Here is a 16948-nt window from a genome sequence, read left to right on the forward strand (position 1 = left end):
AAATTACTAATGAGAGATCATATGACATAAAACAAATTTTTTAAGACTATAAAAGGTCAGTTGTAATACAATTTGAGCTACAAGCTATATCCGAAACAAGATCGCGCTCTTGCTATTAATTTAGGTTATATTTCTGAAATGCAGCATATGATCCTAATGACCACCCTGCACATCTTCTGTTTGACCACTCTGTTGAGTGTCGTTACGCACGTGTTGATCGCTCCCAGGTTGTTCCCCGATTCTCTCCTGTATATAAAAAGTCAAAGAGATACAAAACAATCACAATCATAATAAAAAACAAGGCCCAAACACAACAATGGACCAGACCACCAGCTATGGTAGTTTTAAGCTAATGTGATACTCGTCGTCTTCAGCCACCTAAATAACCGGTCTGTTCTACGTACCCACCACCTAAACGACTCAACACTCAAACAAATTGAATATATAGACGGTCGAAATTGAGTCCAAATTAAATGGTTGCGGTTTATATCGATTTGGTGATATTCGGCCCGAACCTGATCAAACACGATCGATTCTCAAGCTTAATATTACTATTAGTTGATTTGAGTGCACATGGTCACTTGCTCTAGTTTTACCTTCAAGCTCTAGTTTTATCTTTAATATCTTTAATATAGAAAGACCTCAATAAATAAAAGCTTAAAATATAGAGTCAATTGGTGATCGTTTATATAGTTTAAACCAATCACAATAAAGTAAACACTACTAGTAATTGTTTAGTACTCCGGTCTCCTGCAGAGTTTTATTTTATTATATATATATATATATATATATATATATATATATATATATATATAAGACCCTCCAATTATAAATAAATAGGTTACTTGATTCGTATTCCTTATTGGATCCCAAGTTCACGTTGAGGTTGGTGTAGAGCTTTACATTTGATTTTAACGTGCAAAAGGTCAGTTCTAGTGGGTTTATTTCAATTTCAGTTGGGGCTGGAGGCAATAAAATGAAATCTACAAGTGTTGCCTCCGTAGGAATAGTTCCTGAAGTACTGAACTTTGACAACTACGACAGATGGAGTGTTTTTATGGAAAATTATCTGAAGGGGCAGGATCTTTGGGACGATGTGTTTATGCCCTCGAGCAGAATTCTTGGTGGTGATATTGAGCAAGGTTCGTATCTAATCTAAGTATTAAGTCCCAGAAACTTATATGTATGTCCTTAATTTTATTTTTTATTGTGTTTACTAGTGTCTTTAATGTGTTCTACATGACTTAAGATCCTGTCCATTTTTTTATCTCCATTTTTACCATTATTATGGCTCGTTTGACCGAGTTTTTTTAGATCTTATGCAAACAATTTATGCAATTTTTAGATATCATTGTAAGTTTGTCAAGGTAGTTTATGATAAAATAACTTATAAAATAACAATTTTCACTAATGTGAACTTATAAAATAGCATAAAACCTAATTTATATTACATAAGCTCTAAAAAAAGTTGGGTAAAACGAATCCTAATGTTTTGGGAATATAATACAAAACATTTAGTAAAAATAGAAAAAAAATGTGTTCTTGTATCATTTTTCAGCAATTCAACCCAAGCTCCAGCGGCCCTTTGTTTAGAGTTTTAGATTTTCTCCATTTGTTACCTATTCTCCATCACTAATCCGTGGCCCTTTGTGTCTATCTTTACTCATTTATTATTCCTCCATTTGTTTTTCATTTAGAGAGAGATAGACACAAGTGACGATTGGTTGGACGAACTCAAACCCACTACTAAGCTTAACTCCGAAGTACCTAAGATCTTAAGGAGGAACAAACCAATACCATTATCAGGTTGCAAACTAATACTACCAGACTAATCCAAGTGGGTTCTCCGAAGTAAAAATTTATTTTTATTTGGATACAAAAAATCATTTTAATTTAGCCATACATATAACCACGGTCAAATAAACTATAATTTTCTCTGTGACAATAATTGAAATTTGAAAGAGAGATTTATTTTTTTTTTACCAAAATGAGAGATATATAATTTATTCACCGACGGTAAGTAAAAAGAAATATTTAATGATATAAATTAGTTTTTTTTGGTTAAAATATATAAATTAGTTTTGTTTTGGTATAAAAAATACATAATTAAAATACTTCTTCCGTTTGTATTTAAATTTTTTGTACATAATTAATCTTTGGTCCAATGGTGATTCGCGGTTGACTTAATAAGGAGGACCACGATTTGATCTCCCGCAATTGCAATCAGATGGAGCTGAAATCACTTGTTGTCAGACCTCCGAACTATATTAGACGGTCCAGTAAGCTAGATATTGGTAGAGAAATCGAAAAATAAAATTATACATAACATATTAAGTTTATTGGAAATAGCGAAAGTGTGGAAAAAATAAAAATTTATTAGTGAAATTATACCACAAAGCTTGAAATAAAATTTGTTAAACTACAGCAAAAATATAGCATACAGGTCTAGAACTTTTATTAGGATATTTAGCGAGCGTGAACTTGCAGTCTCTCTTTTGCAATCATGTGTAATATATACAGGGATGGATGCAGAAACTTAGGAATATAACAAAATTAATGTATTAGTAAAAGAAATTAATGTATATTTTTATAATAATATTAATATTTTTTTTGCAGCAATATTATATATTTATAATATGCTAATATAAACATAATTATTTTAATCCTTAAACATGTTTTATGTTAGTAATATTTATTCCCAAATGTATCTTTTATTTGTTAGTTTGATCCATAAATATACTTTATTTTAGTCAATTTGTTCAAAGAATTACTAATAATAGACCTATGACATATTTGAGAATTTTTTTGTAATTTTAATATACTGTGTTAACAATAAATATATAATATCATATATAGAGCATAGACACACGTCTGTAAACCAATAAATATATATATATATATATATATATATATATATATATATATATATATATATATATATATATATATATATATATCAAATTACACCGGTGTAACATTTGAGTAATGTTACACCGCTCAATAACACTTTAACGAATATAAATTTTACAAAATCCACCGTTTGATTGAAAGTTTATATCATATAGATCATTTATGTTAGAATTTATAAAAATCTAAAATCGTTTGATATGTTATTGAGATCGATCAAGATGAATGGTATTCAATAAAAACGCATAAACCATTAATCTTGATTGGTTTCAATAACATATCAAACGATTTTAGATTTTTGTAAAAATTAATATGGATGATCTATACGATATAAGCTTTCAATCCAACGGTGGATTTTGTAAAATTTGTATTCGTTAAAGCGTTATTGAGCGGTGTAACATTACTCAAATGTTACACAGGTGTAATTTGATCCCTCCCCATATATATATATATATATATATATATATATATATATATATATATATATATATATATATATATATATATGAGTCAGGATCCGTTGACACCAACTAGTTTGACACCAAATGTTACACCTCTCAATAACGTTTTAACCGATATAAATTTTATAAAATCCACCGTTGGATTGAAAGTTTACATCATATAGATCATTTGTGTAAAATTTCAAATAAATCCAAAATCATTTGATATGTTATTGAGATACATCAAAATTAACGGTTTTTGTATTTTTTTAAATGCCGTTAATCTTTATGTGTCTCAATAGCATATCAAATGATTTTGGATTTGTCTGAAATTTTACACAAATGATCTATATTATGTAAACTTTCAATCCAACGGTGGATTTTATAAAATTTATATCGGTTAAAACGTTATTGAGAGGTGTAACATTTGGTGTCAAACTAGTTGGTGTCAACGGATCCTGACTCTATATATATATATATATATATATATATATATATATATATATATATATATATATATATATATATATATATATATATATATATATATATATGGGGGCTGCTAACTTAGACCCAGTTGGGTCTAAGTTAGTAAGGTGCACCTTTTCAGTTGGACCAAAATACCCATTCTTTTTAATTAATTAACCAAATTACCATCAATGGACGCGGATCCAGTGTCGCGCGCGTACCGCAGTACCATGGTTACAGGCCGTTGATTTCCATCAGACAGCCAAGATCTGATCTCATCAAGACTGTCTGATCAATCAGACAGCTCAGATCATCCGAATCCATCAGATTCCAGCGCGTGCACCACACTGGATTACACCCTGGAGAGAGAAGAATCTACTTTTTAAAAGCAGGACACGTGTCGCTGTCTGATTGGCTGGGCGTGATTTTTTTTCATTTAATACTTTGAACTCAATTATTTCGTTGTAAATTAATTTTTTATTTATTTTTTTTATACCAAAATTCATAATTTTTTTTTCTCTACAAATAGAGACTTGGTTCGTTTGATTTGGACACAGAAAAAAAAACCCAATTTTTCACTACCTTAATCTCATTTTTCACTACCTTACATCAACTCACTGAAACCATTCTACCAGCAAAATGGTTTCAGATTACAACTCTCTGAAACCATTGTACCAGATAAATGGTTTCAGAAGCAAACACAATTAATAAATTACTCACTGAAACCATTCTACCAGTAAAATAGTTTCAGAATACAACTATGTGCAACCATTCTACAAGCTAAATGGTTTCAGAAGCAAATAACTAATAATCAACTTACTGAAACCATTCTACCAGCAAAATGGTATCAGATTACAACTCTCTGAAACCATTGTACCAGATAAATGGTTTCAGAAGCAAACACAATTAATAAATTACTCATTGAAACCATTCTACCAGTAAAATGGTTTCAGAATACAACTATGTGCAACCATTCTACCAGTAAAATGGTTTCAGAAGCAAACATTAGTTTTTAATTACCGTTTTATCTCATTTAATTAACTAAAAATAGTTTCAGGTCTCCAAAAATTTCATAAAATATATCAAAAGTTCCAGAATATTATCTACTATTTTCCTGGTATAATGGTTTCAGTGAGTTGGTTGAGTGGTGCGTGTTAAATTACAACACACAAGTAACGTATTTAGTAGACAAAAAATGAGATTAAGGTAGTGAAAAATTGCGTTTTTTTTTCGGTGTCCAAATCAAACGAACCAAGTCTCTATTTGTAGACAAAAAAAAATTATGAATTTTGGTATAAAAATAAAAAATTAATTTACAACGAAATAATTGAGTTCAAAGTATTAAATGAACAAAAATCACGCCCAGCCAACCATTGTGTGACACGTGTCCTACTTTTAAAAAGCAAATTTTTCTCTCTCCAGATTGTAATCCAGTGTGGCGCAGGCGCTGGAATCTGATGGATCAGGATGATCTGGGCTGTCTGGTTGATCAGACAGTCTTGATGAGATCAGATCTTGGCTGTCTGATGGAAATCAACGGTCTGTAACCATGGTCCTTCGGTACGCGCGCGACACTGGATCTGCGTCTACTAATGGGTATTTTGGTTAATTAATTAAAAAGAATGGGTATTTTGGTCCAATTGAAAAGGTGAACCTTGCTAACTTAGACCTAACTAGGGTCTAAGTTAGAAAACCCTTATATATATATATATATATATATATATATATATATATATATATATATATATATATATATATATATATATATATATATATATATATATATATAGAATTTAATTTATATGCACCGTCGGTGTAAAGTTATTTTGCACATGCATCCAATAATATTCCGACACATCATGTATGGTAATTAAAAACACATGATGTGTCACATTCATTAAATGATGTGGCAACATGTTATTGGATGCATGTGTAAAAAAAATTTACACCGACGGTGCACAACAATTAAACTCATATATATATATATATATATATATATATATATATATACACACGTCATTTTTTCCCCTCCAATATCGGCTTAGTTACATATGCAATGGATTTGATTTTTTTTTTCTTTTCAAAGGTCTCGGGGTGGACAAAACAGAGTATTCAATGAAGATAAAGGATGCAAAAGCTTTGCATATCATTCAAATATCATGTGGACGACTCATTCAAGACGAACTCTTTCATTTCCGAAGTGCAAAAATGGCATGGTTACACTTGCGAAGTAGATACGGCAATATTTCAAGTGAACTACATACATTCAGCCATGAAGGTAAGGACACACGTTAATATTTTTCTAAAAAAATTAAAAAAATTGTTTAAATAATTATATAAATAACTAGAGGAATGTTATTTGGACAATTTTTTTTTTTTTTTGACAATTTTGGGACAACTTTTTTTTTCCTCTTTTCTTATTGCATGTTTAGGCCTGTTGGGTGACCTGGTGTATGCATCTTAGCGTGCTGTTTTTATTAGACTTTCATGAGTCATTGAGTTGTATCTTAGCACTTCTTGTGCTCTTTTTTGTTAGTAGTTGAGATAGTAGTGAAAGTTTAGAAATTAGTTTGATATTGTAGAAGACATTGGTTGATAGTTGAAGGATAGTAGCAAGTAGTGTGAAAGCTAACATGGAACAAGAGCTAACACATTAGTAGTAGGAGGAGAGTAATGATAGCATGGTGAAGCCTTATTGTTATTGTCATTGCATCTCAAAGGCTTGAGTACAATTGTACATAGTTTACCTATTTATAGGTATGAGTGTATATTCTAGATACTACATTCTAGAGTTTTCATGACATTTTCCTAATAGAAATCTAGTAATTGTTTATTCTACTAGTTGCTCAAAAATTCTAGAAAGAACATCATCAGTTGATAACTAGTTTCTATAAGTTACTCATGTACTCCCTCCGTCCCAAAATATAAGAGAAAATTGGTCAACAAAAGTTGATGTATTTAGTCTAATTTTTTAACCAAATACATCAACTTTCTTTGACCAATTTTCTCTTATATTTTGGGACGGAGGGAGTATTGTAGAAGATTCTAGAAATGTGCATCATATTTCAGCATTTTTTCTTTGCAATAAAATTCTTTGCTTTTCCAAAAAAAAAAAATTACTCCGACACTTGATTCACAATGGAATTTTTATTTTATCAAATATTTAACATCTATTACTAAAAATTTGGCCCTACAAATTAGACTATTATGCTCCAAAAAATTTGAGATCGGACTCCATAGAATTGGTTGCACATACTGTGTGCCAGCCCTGGTAATTGGTATAATCTAGAAATAACATAAACACTAGGAGTTTTTTTATAAGCAATTATATAGCAAACCTCTAAACATGCAATACTATTGTTACACCATAAATCATAATTGGATTTTGTACAATGACAGTTATATTGGACAATAGCTTTGGTGATCGAAATGGAGAAATATTCAGGAAGGTTGAGAGAGGTGATTATATTGAAAACATCATTAATTTGATGTCAACTGACCTATTTATGACCTCATCAACATCAGGTAGAACACTTCTTCACGTTGCAGTAATTGCTGGAAATGTGGAGAATGTGAAAATATTAATGAAAAAAGGGAAGGAAAGGTTACTACTCATGCAAGATAAAGATGGTGACACAGCTCTTTCGCTTGTTGCTCGTTATACCGGAAACACCAATATGGCAAAGTGTTTGTTAGAAACAAAAAATGGACCTCATGAATGCCTTCTAGAAAGGAAGAACAAGGAAAATATTATCCCTATTCTTATGGCTGCTGCTAAGGGACACAAAGAACTCACTACCTATCTTTACTCCAAAACCCGGACTAAAGTGTTCGATGGAATCTATTCAGAAAACCGTATTTTGCTTTTTTCACTATGTATCACGGCTGAAATATTTGGTAAGCAAATTAACAGAACAAATTATATATAATATATTTTTATTCATCAAATGTGTGGTTTGATTTGATCTATCAGATGTGGCTTTGAGATTACTCAAGCGTTACGAAGAGCTACCCAGGGAATCATTATCATTATACAACTTCTCCGTCCCAAAGTTGTTGAGGGAATCATTATCATTACCTATCCAAAACTTAGACCTGGATTTAATCTTGCAACGCTACCCTGATAAATTCTCAGCGTTAGTAGCATTAGCCAAAATGCCTTCCTTATTCCCAAGTGGCAGCCAATTCGGACTTCGAGAAAAATTAATTTACAACAGTAAGTTTTCATGCCTTCAATCTCTTCTTTTTCTTAATTGGGCTTAAATGTAATTTTGGCTCAAGAGTTTTAAAATTGACCAAGTATAAAACACAATTTAACAAATCATTAAGGGTCCCTTTGGTTCACTGGATAAGAAACATGATAGGATAACTGTATCATATCCTGTCGCAATTCAGTGTTTGGTGATACAGCAGGATAGGATAAGTTAATCCTGAAGCTTATCCTATCCTGTCTCTCTAGTTATAATTCTTATCCTGAATTTGAGCTGGGTTACCAGCAGGATTGGATAAGAAAAAAAAATTACTGATTTATTTTATAAAATATATTTTAAAATACATAAAATAAAATTAATAAAATATAAATAATAAAATAATTAATTTTTAAATATATATGTGATTTTTTCACAGGGGTAATTTTGTAATTTATATATTTTAAAAAATCAAAATTTTACTAAAATTACAATATTTTAAAGTAAAATGATTATTAAAAAATTGACAAATAGGGATATTAATTTAAATTTTATAAAAAATTAAATATAATTCTTTTGCAATAGTAGTTTTATTATTTACGTATGAGATATATCATATATTTATTTGGCTTATCTAACATGTATATATTATTGAGTTATTTATTTGATCATGATTCATATAAAAAATTAAACTTGATTATTTTCTCATGATTTTTATTTGAAATTATATAAAGTTATTTGATTACTTATTTATATTTTTTATTTATAAAATTCAAAGTATTACAAAATAATTTTAAAAAAAATAACAATTGTTTTACAAGAGTAATTTTGTCATTTAAATATGTTATATATCTTATCATATTATTATGAGCTATTAAAAACAAAATATAATAGTTATCATGTTTGTTATTGTGCACCAAACACAAGATATGATAACTGAGAATAACTGTTATCCTGTTGTTATCCTATCCTATCATTATCTTGTTTTATATCATATCCTGTCACTATGCTATCCTGCGCACCAAACGGACCCTAATAATAATAACGACATTAATTCTTTTAAAATTATTTATAAAATTATTTTAAATAACTTTATGGACCGGTCCAATTCTTAAACTTTACGGTTCAATTATTTGTGGACCGGTCCTGTTCTGAAATTTATGGTTCAACTCTTAAACTTGAGAATTGATTCTCTCAAGTGGGAAAAATAAATTGAGGAAATAATGTAGAATATTGGCCATTAGATCATAAATATAAAACAATATTTAAATCTAAAAGAAATTGAGAGAAGTTGATTGATGGTTGAGATGTGAAAATTAAGGAAAAAAATTTGAGAGGATTCATTCTCCTTAAACTTATGGTACAGTTCAGTTGTGGTTCCGTTCAGCACAGGTTTCACAGCTCGATTTGATTCGATTCACGGTTTTAAATGAACAGTCCTATACCATGGGTCTTCACCATCCTCTAAACACAGCGGGCACACTTATTAACATTTTTAATACATTAATTTCACATATTTTTATAAGTGTTATTATTTAATATTCTTAAATAATGTTCGGATACACTCATTAACATTTTTTTTTTCCATTAATACGAATGGTTTTCTCTTGCAGTTTTAAGCGTAGAAATGGAAATTACTGACAACTATGGGTTTCATGATAGTGCGAGATTCGTACGGTTGGTTACAAGCGATGTGGAAAGAAGTCTACCCAAGACTTCTACAAAATGTTGGTCAATATCTTACTTTTTCAGACAAGTTTTGAATATTTTGTTTCTGCCTGTAAACGTATTGGGTAAGTTTATTCCGTTTTAAAATGAGTAGTAGTATTATTTAAGATTTTACACACATGTAAGAAAATGCAATGATACTTATAAATATTGTACACGGTAATTATTATGTGGCAAAATTGGAATAAAAAAAAAACTAGCATATCTTAAAAGTATAAATGACATTTATTTATTTTAAAATAACATTCAGTTTAAAACATGGGAAGTACATCATTTATATAATGAGCATTTTTTTTTTCTATATAATTTTACAAATAATTTGTTGATTTTCAGGTCGACTACTTTGGTTATTGGCATATATGTCGGTTCATATTTTCAAATATCTAAATATCTTTGGTAAGTAAAACTAAACCGTTGGAGGTGGATTGAGTGCAGTAAGCACCAGTGACTGCACGTAGTCGGAGCAATCACAGTCGTTCGATCTTAATCAGATGGTTAAGATTTTATACTTAAATATTTTACTTTTTATAAAACCAAAACTGTGTTAAAATCTGAGCCACATGATTCTGATCAAACGATTGAGAGCTGCTGACTATAGCTTACGGCATAAAAAGTGACTGCACCTGTTTCTCTAAAATGTTCAATTCATCTTCCTAGAATCATTATTCTTGCATTTCACAATGGTTAATGCCTCGTTTATAGGCTAATACAATCCCAAAGGTAACAAGTTAGCATGGGATGCGCCTATAATGACAGACACCAGAATACAAGCACGAGCGCACACCTTTCCTCAACCTAACACAAGAGCTCAACTTGCTTCTAACATATACCCCCCTTAATCTGAACTACAAGCAGTTTCAAATTACAACACAAAACAACTACAAAGCAATATAAGAAAAAACACAATATTAACTATTCGAATTCTCTAAGTCACAAACTCAAGCATCTTTCTCAATTTGTAGAAGGATTCCAATTTCAGTGGGTTTTTCATAATATCAGCTATTTCATCTTTTTTCCTGCAGTGACATAGCTCAATAATTCCATCTTTAGTTAAATCTCTAATTAGGGAGTGATATCTCACATCAATATGTTTGCACCTATCATGTATCATTGGATTCTTTGACAATTTAATTGAAGTGTTAAAAAGTCGCACATCGGTTGTGAGATGGTCTTGACAAGTGTTTATAAGCAAGTGGCAATCCTCACCTTACAAGCCGGTTTTGTAAGGATGAGTTAGGCCCAATATCTATTTCTAAGATGGTATCAGAGCCTCTCCCCGATCTGTTGGGCCACCTGTTATCAGGATTTCGCTATCAGGCCACCCACCGTTTATATCCACGCACCAAACCCAATAGTGTTAGGCGTGAGAGGGTGTGTTAGGAAGTCCCACATCGATTGTAAGATGGCCTTGACAAGTGTTTATAAGCAAGTAATAGAAAGAGTCACAATTGGTTGTTTCTTAGTAGACCAAGACACTACACTAGAACCAGAGCATGAACATTGAACACATAGCCAGAGAATGAGATGCTCCTTGTTCCCATCTCTTGGGTCAGCATTGATCAAAGTCTTTCTCTTCTTTTACACAGCCCATCATATTAATATACTCCCTCATCACACACTAGACAATGTGTCAATAATTTCACGAAATAAAAACTACACAAAATGTCTATTAAAAGAGAAAAATATATCTCAGTTGGTCTTTCCATGTATCTTGCTATTAAGCACACATAGAAAGCCAATTCAGCTCTAGTTGCAAGCAAGTACATGAAGCATCCCACCATTTGTTTGTACTTAGTTGCATCCACAATCTTACTAGTTCCTCTTTGTTGAGTCTATTACCTTGTACAATAGGGCTACTCACCTTATTACACAATTCCATTCTAAATCTATATAAAATCTCTTTAGCATATTTCTGCTAATGAATGAAAATGCCATGATTTTCCTGACTAACTTCTTCACCAAGTATCTCATTTTTCCCAAATATTTCATAGGCAGTTTCTTTTTCATGGAATTTTTAAAATTCTCAAAAAAAATTCCCATCATTACCATTATAAATGAGATCATCAAGATAGAGACTGATTATGACTATCTTTCCTTCACAGTGTTTGACAAATAAGGTATGATCATGAGGACACTTGTCAAAGATTTCCTGACAAAATAGGATTCAATCTTACTATATCAAGCTCTAGGTGCTTGTCTGAGGTCATACACGGCTTTGTTCAACTTATACGCATTGTCTTTCTCTCTTTTATGATAACCAAGGAGTTGTTCCACATACACAATCTTCTACAAGCACACCATGCAAAAACACTTTTAAACATCAAGTTGATACACTTCCCAATTTTGACTAGCAGCTAGAGACAAAATTGTTCTGATGGTATCTCATCTTGCTACTGGTGCAAAGACCTCATTATAATCGATTCCATATTGTTGAGAATATCCCTTGGCCACTAATATTGTCTTATGCTATTCAATTTCACCCTTCTCATTGTACTTTGTTTTGTATCCATTTCACACCAATTTTTTTAGCACCATCAGGTAATGAAGTTAAATCACATGTCTTGTTATTTTCTATGGCTTCAATTTCTTGATCCATAGCCTTCCTCCAAAGTGAATACATTTGATGCTTTTAACATCTAACTTCTTTCTCTGAACATCAGTGATATGCCTGGATAACCCTGTTGTAGAGAATGCTTTTGTTTCTCTTCTGTGGTTGTGATGGGGTTTCTATTTGGTTCTCAGGAGCCCTATTCAAATTTTTGGATCTTGCTTTTTTTGGTTTCTTGTTTTTTGTCGATATTGTTTTCTGTTTTCTCTATTTAGCTTCTTAGTTTGGACTCGAGGTACTATTTTTAAGAGATCTGTTATTTAAACATAAAAAAGAGCTGACAAAATATGGACACATTCCTGCTAACACATGTTGCATGCAAACCGAGGTTAGAAAAACATTAAAAAAATTCCAAAACCGTATTTTTGTCGTCTTTATGTTGATATTTTGTGTTGAAATATCATTGCCGTATTTTTAAATAAATAATAATTTTTTAACTGTAGCATGTGTTACCATGTGCTTAATTCCATTTTATTTTCTGCAGCAACTCAAACACTGATTAAATCCCTTGATATTGTGCCAGGTATCAGGAAAATATATGACCAAAAATATACCCATTATGAAGTTTTACTTATATTGAGTCAACTGTGTACGGTTATTAAAGAGTTTAATTATTCAGAGCTCAGGGAGGCTTCAACATATGAAGCCATGTTGCATGCAGCACAAAATGGAATAATTGAGTTCATAAATGCAATGAAGGATGTTAATCCTGATCTTTTGTCAGCCATCGATAACAGACATAGAGGCATATTTTGGTACGCAATTGTGAATTGCAGACAAAATGTTTTCCGACTCATATATTCTCTTAATGGATCGCGGAAGGATATGATTCTCAATGGCATAGACGCTTTTGGCAATAACTTGTTGCACACGACAGCACAGTTAGGCTCTTCATCTGACAGTTATAACAGATCTGGTGCTGCTCTGCAAATGCAAAATGAAATTCAATGGTTCAAGGTCAGTCATCATTCTCATCTCAATATATATTTAGTCAAAGATAGATATACCATATAGACAGATTCATGATACATTGCTTGAAATCAATGCAGGCTGTGGAGGAGCTTATGCATCCGATGTTCAGGGAAGCAAAAAATGTAGATGGTAAGAAGCCTTATGAGCTATTTACTGGAAATCACGAGGAGCTAGTGAAAGCTGGGGAGAAATGGACAAAAGAGATAGCTAGCTCTTATACAGCGGTGGCTTCTCTCATACTTACTATCATGTTTGCTGCGGCCTTCACTATCCCGGGTGGAAACAATCAAGAAACTGGGACTCCCATTTTCTTGCATGAGAAGATATTTAATATGTTTATCATAGCCGATGCAGTTGCTATCTTCACTTCTGCCTCTTCAGTCTTGGTATTCATTGGGATTGTCACATCGCGTTATGCTGAACAGGATTTCCTCAAGGTCTTGCCTTTGAAGTTAGTACTCGCCCTTGTGCTCCTTCTTCTCTCTGTCTGCTCCATGATGGTTGCATTTTATGCTGCGCTTAATGTGATCTTAAAGGGGAATCACACCGGCAGCTCTAGGTGGTTCGTTCTAGGACCCATCTTGTCTCTTGGCAGTGTTCCAGTTATCATTCTTCTAATATCTCAGCTAAGCTTCATCTACAAGATTTTACATTCTACAATAAAAAATCCCATTAGTTCTATTTAAAAAGGAATAATACATGCTAGAAAAGATATTTCAATAAAAGAACGCGAGTGATCATTAACACTTTTTTTGGTATCAATCCTCTGGTTCCCGGGGAAAGGGGGTCCGATAATCAAGAATTTGGCCGCGAGGTAAGTAAAATTTGGTCAAGAATTTTCCCATTGAAAATCGAGTGATCATTGACACTTTGGCAAGTGAATAATGTTTTTTAATATGTCCTTCTATGACCATTCGTAAAGTTTGTATGTATAATAATCATGTTTCACGTATTCTTATACATGTATTATTACTCTCTATCTCATTTTATTTGTGTTTAAAATTGTGTGTAAGGGTTGTTTTATGATTTTTCTTTTTACATTAAAAATAATTTCATTAATAAAAGCAGACACAAAAGCCAACAAGAATGCAGAAATTCAAGGCAGAGTCTCTTCAATTCATATGTAGTTTGAATTGTAAATGGCGTATTTAACTAAATAATGGACAGCTTGATTAGCTTCACGCCTAATATGAACAAAATTTAAACTATGAAAGTAAACATTAAAATTACACAATCTTCAATAATAGAACCAACATAGTGGGGGGATTGTCGACGATTATTCAATGCCAAAACTACATTTGAAGCATCTGATTCAGCTATAAGATTCACAAAAGACAAATCTTTTGCAAATTCCAAACTCTTCCGCATCTGGTTCAAAAGAGGGAAGGAGAGGAATTTTAATTACAAATATGTTTGGTTCACAGGAGATGAGAGGGATGATGAATGATGACTTCATGTCATTACTATGTTTTTTTTAGCAAATACAAGCAAACAAGTAGGTTTTTATCATGTTTTTAGCAATTAAATAAGAAGAAATTGCATGAAATATGAGATAGCATGATAACAAGAAAAAATAAAAAAAATTGCCTAGCTTCTGCCTTCTGCGCCCAGCTTAGGGGCAGCTAAGCCCAGCTTGAAAATTGAAGAATTGCTCTCTGCCTTCTGCGCCCAGCTTGGGCAGAGCCAAGCCTGGCTTGACACGAATTCTGCACTATAAATTGAAAACAGTTTCTCATTTTAGGGCTACGAAATATTGGATCGAGAACTGATTTTTGACGGCTATTTCAGAGGATCAAAGAGACATTCAAGCAAGGATTCAAGGGTGGAAACACATCTAATCCCTTCTTGTAATGATGATTTCTTTCACTCATGTTAATGTAATTTCTTATTTGAACATGTTTGGCTAAATCTTTATGATTGATCTTTAGGGGATTCTAATTACTTTTAATCTTGAAAAATGTGATTGTCATTTGATATGATGAATGAATTACGAAGTTAGTTTCTATTGATTATTCCTTATGTTTAATGCTTTATATGATTTGGCCAATTGTATGATGATTTCAATTATTTGTTTTACTATGAAAATAGGAATGAATCATCGATCTAGGAATAATTGATCAATTGACTTTCACTTAAGATATTTTGGATTGTTAATTGAGATTTAAAGGATTAAAGTTTTTATTCCTCAATTGATCATCGATCATCCTAAGAAATTAGGGATTAATGATCAAGTGAGAGGATTATGTTACCAAGACATTGGACATAATCAATTATGTTTAATCTAATCATGAAACTAAATTGAGTAATTTGTTATCATACATGAAAATTACCAAGAGAAATAGTAATTAGATGAACCAAAAAGATCAATCGTTTTTCTTTATCAATTTGAATTTTAAGTCATTTCTTAAGTTTATGATCAAAACTTTGAACCAAGTTAAACTCCCCCCCTTTGCATTTTAATTATTAATCCTAAATTAATTTAATTGTTTTGTCGAGATTGAAACAATCCCTGTGGATACGAACTTTGATTATACTACTTGACGGCGATTTAGTACACTTGCTAAATTTCTATCAAGTTTTTGGCGCCGTTGCCGGGGATTGTTGATTAATTTCAACAAGGCAATTAGTTTTACTTAGGAATTTAGTACATAATTTTTTTCTTTCTTTTAATTAGCTTTATTAGTTTTTCTTTTATATTGTTTTGCTACTTGGGTATTTGTTTGTTTGTGTTTGCTCAGGTACAATTGAAATGGCGGAGGTGCAACCACCGCCACCACCAAGGAGAACCTTGGGAGATTATGGTAGAGGAGCAAATGGAGATCAAGATCTTAGAGGGTTTCAACCGACAAACCCTGTAGCTTTTGATATCAGAAGTTCCGTCATAAAAGCTTTAAAGGAGAACAAATTTTCTGGGGCCGACTCAGAGTGTCCAAATCTGCATTTGAGTAACTTCTTAGATGTGTGTGATTACACCGACCCTCCGGGTGTCTCGGAATGTGCAAAAAGGTTGAGACTATTCAAATTTTCTCTTACCGGAAGAGCTAGAGATTGGTTGGATACCTTGCCTAACGGGACTATCAACACATGGAACGAATTGAGAGTCAAATTTTCGGAGCGCTTTTTCCCAATTTACAAGTTCCTAGAAAAAAAAGCCAAGATCACAAACTTTGAACAAGGAGATTTTGAGTCTCTTTATGACGCATGGGAAAGGTTCAAACTCCTCTTGAAGAAGTGTCCCGATCATGGTGTGGATAATTTGGCTCAAATGCAATATTTTACTCAAGGTTTAAGAGCACAAACTCGTATGTTACTTGATATATCCGCGGGTGGTTCCATGAATAACAAGGTTGCAAATGAGGCTAAAGAGCTTGTGGAAGCCATGGCGCATAATGAATATAGAGCTCTTAATGAGAAAGGAGCTAAAAATAAAGTGACTACGTTGGAGCTTAACACTCAAAGGGCTTTGTTAGCAAATTTCAAGCTCATGAATGTTCATATGGAGACTTTTATAAAACACTTGACCACCAACAAGCTTGTTCATGCTCAAGTACAACAAGTGTCAACATCACAAGTTCAACTTCCACCAAGTAGACCTTCACCATTGGAAGAAAGTCTTTCTCAAGTCATGAAGATGATAC

General features: G+C 32.1%; 1 protein-coding gene across 2 annotated transcripts; it reads left to right on the forward strand.

The window, feature by feature from the left end:
• The first annotated feature begins 828 nt into the window (after positions 1 to 828).
• Positions 829 to 14410, forward strand: LOC123907657. 2 transcript variants are annotated; one of them, XM_045958007.1, is made up of 9 exons: positions 862 to 925; positions 1045 to 1142; positions 5902 to 6093; positions 7215 to 7712; positions 7789 to 8031; positions 9616 to 9795; positions 10064 to 10126; positions 12862 to 13295; positions 13388 to 14307. In XM_045958007.1, the coding sequence occupies exons 2-9, from the start codon at positions 1058 to 1060 to the stop codon at positions 13994 to 13996; spliced, it is 2304 nt and encodes a 767-aa protein (XP_045813963.1). In that variant the 5' UTR covers positions 862 to 925; positions 1045 to 1057; the 3' UTR covers positions 13997 to 14307. The 2 variants fall into 2 exon arrangements, with proteins under 2 accessions (XP_045813962.1, XP_045813963.1); XM_045958006.1 differs by having other exon boundaries at positions 829 to 1142; positions 13388 to 14410.
• Positions 14411 to 16948: the final 2538 nt, after the last annotated feature.

This window comes from Trifolium pratense, linkage group LG2, assembly GCF_020283565.1.
Source record: "Trifolium pratense cultivar HEN17-A07 linkage group LG2, ARS_RC_1.1, whole genome shotgun sequence".
NCBI classification, from domain to species: Eukaryota; Viridiplantae; Streptophyta; class Magnoliopsida; order Fabales; family Fabaceae; genus Trifolium; species Trifolium pratense.

Excerpts from the sequence above, each read along its gene's own strand:
- LOC123907657 (XM_045958006.1), top strand. The coding sequence starts at position 977 with ATGAAATCTACAAGTGTTGCCTCCGTAGGAATAGTTCCTGAAGTACTG. Across the intron at positions 7,713-7,788 it reads TATCACGGCTGAAATATTTG|ATGTGGCTTTGAGATTACTC; the intron begins GTAAGCAAATTA and ends TTGATCTATCAG. Across the intron at positions 9,796-10,063 it reads TCTGCCTGTAAACGTATTGG|GTCGACTACTTTGGTTATTG; the intron begins GTAAGTTTATTC and ends GTTGATTTTCAG.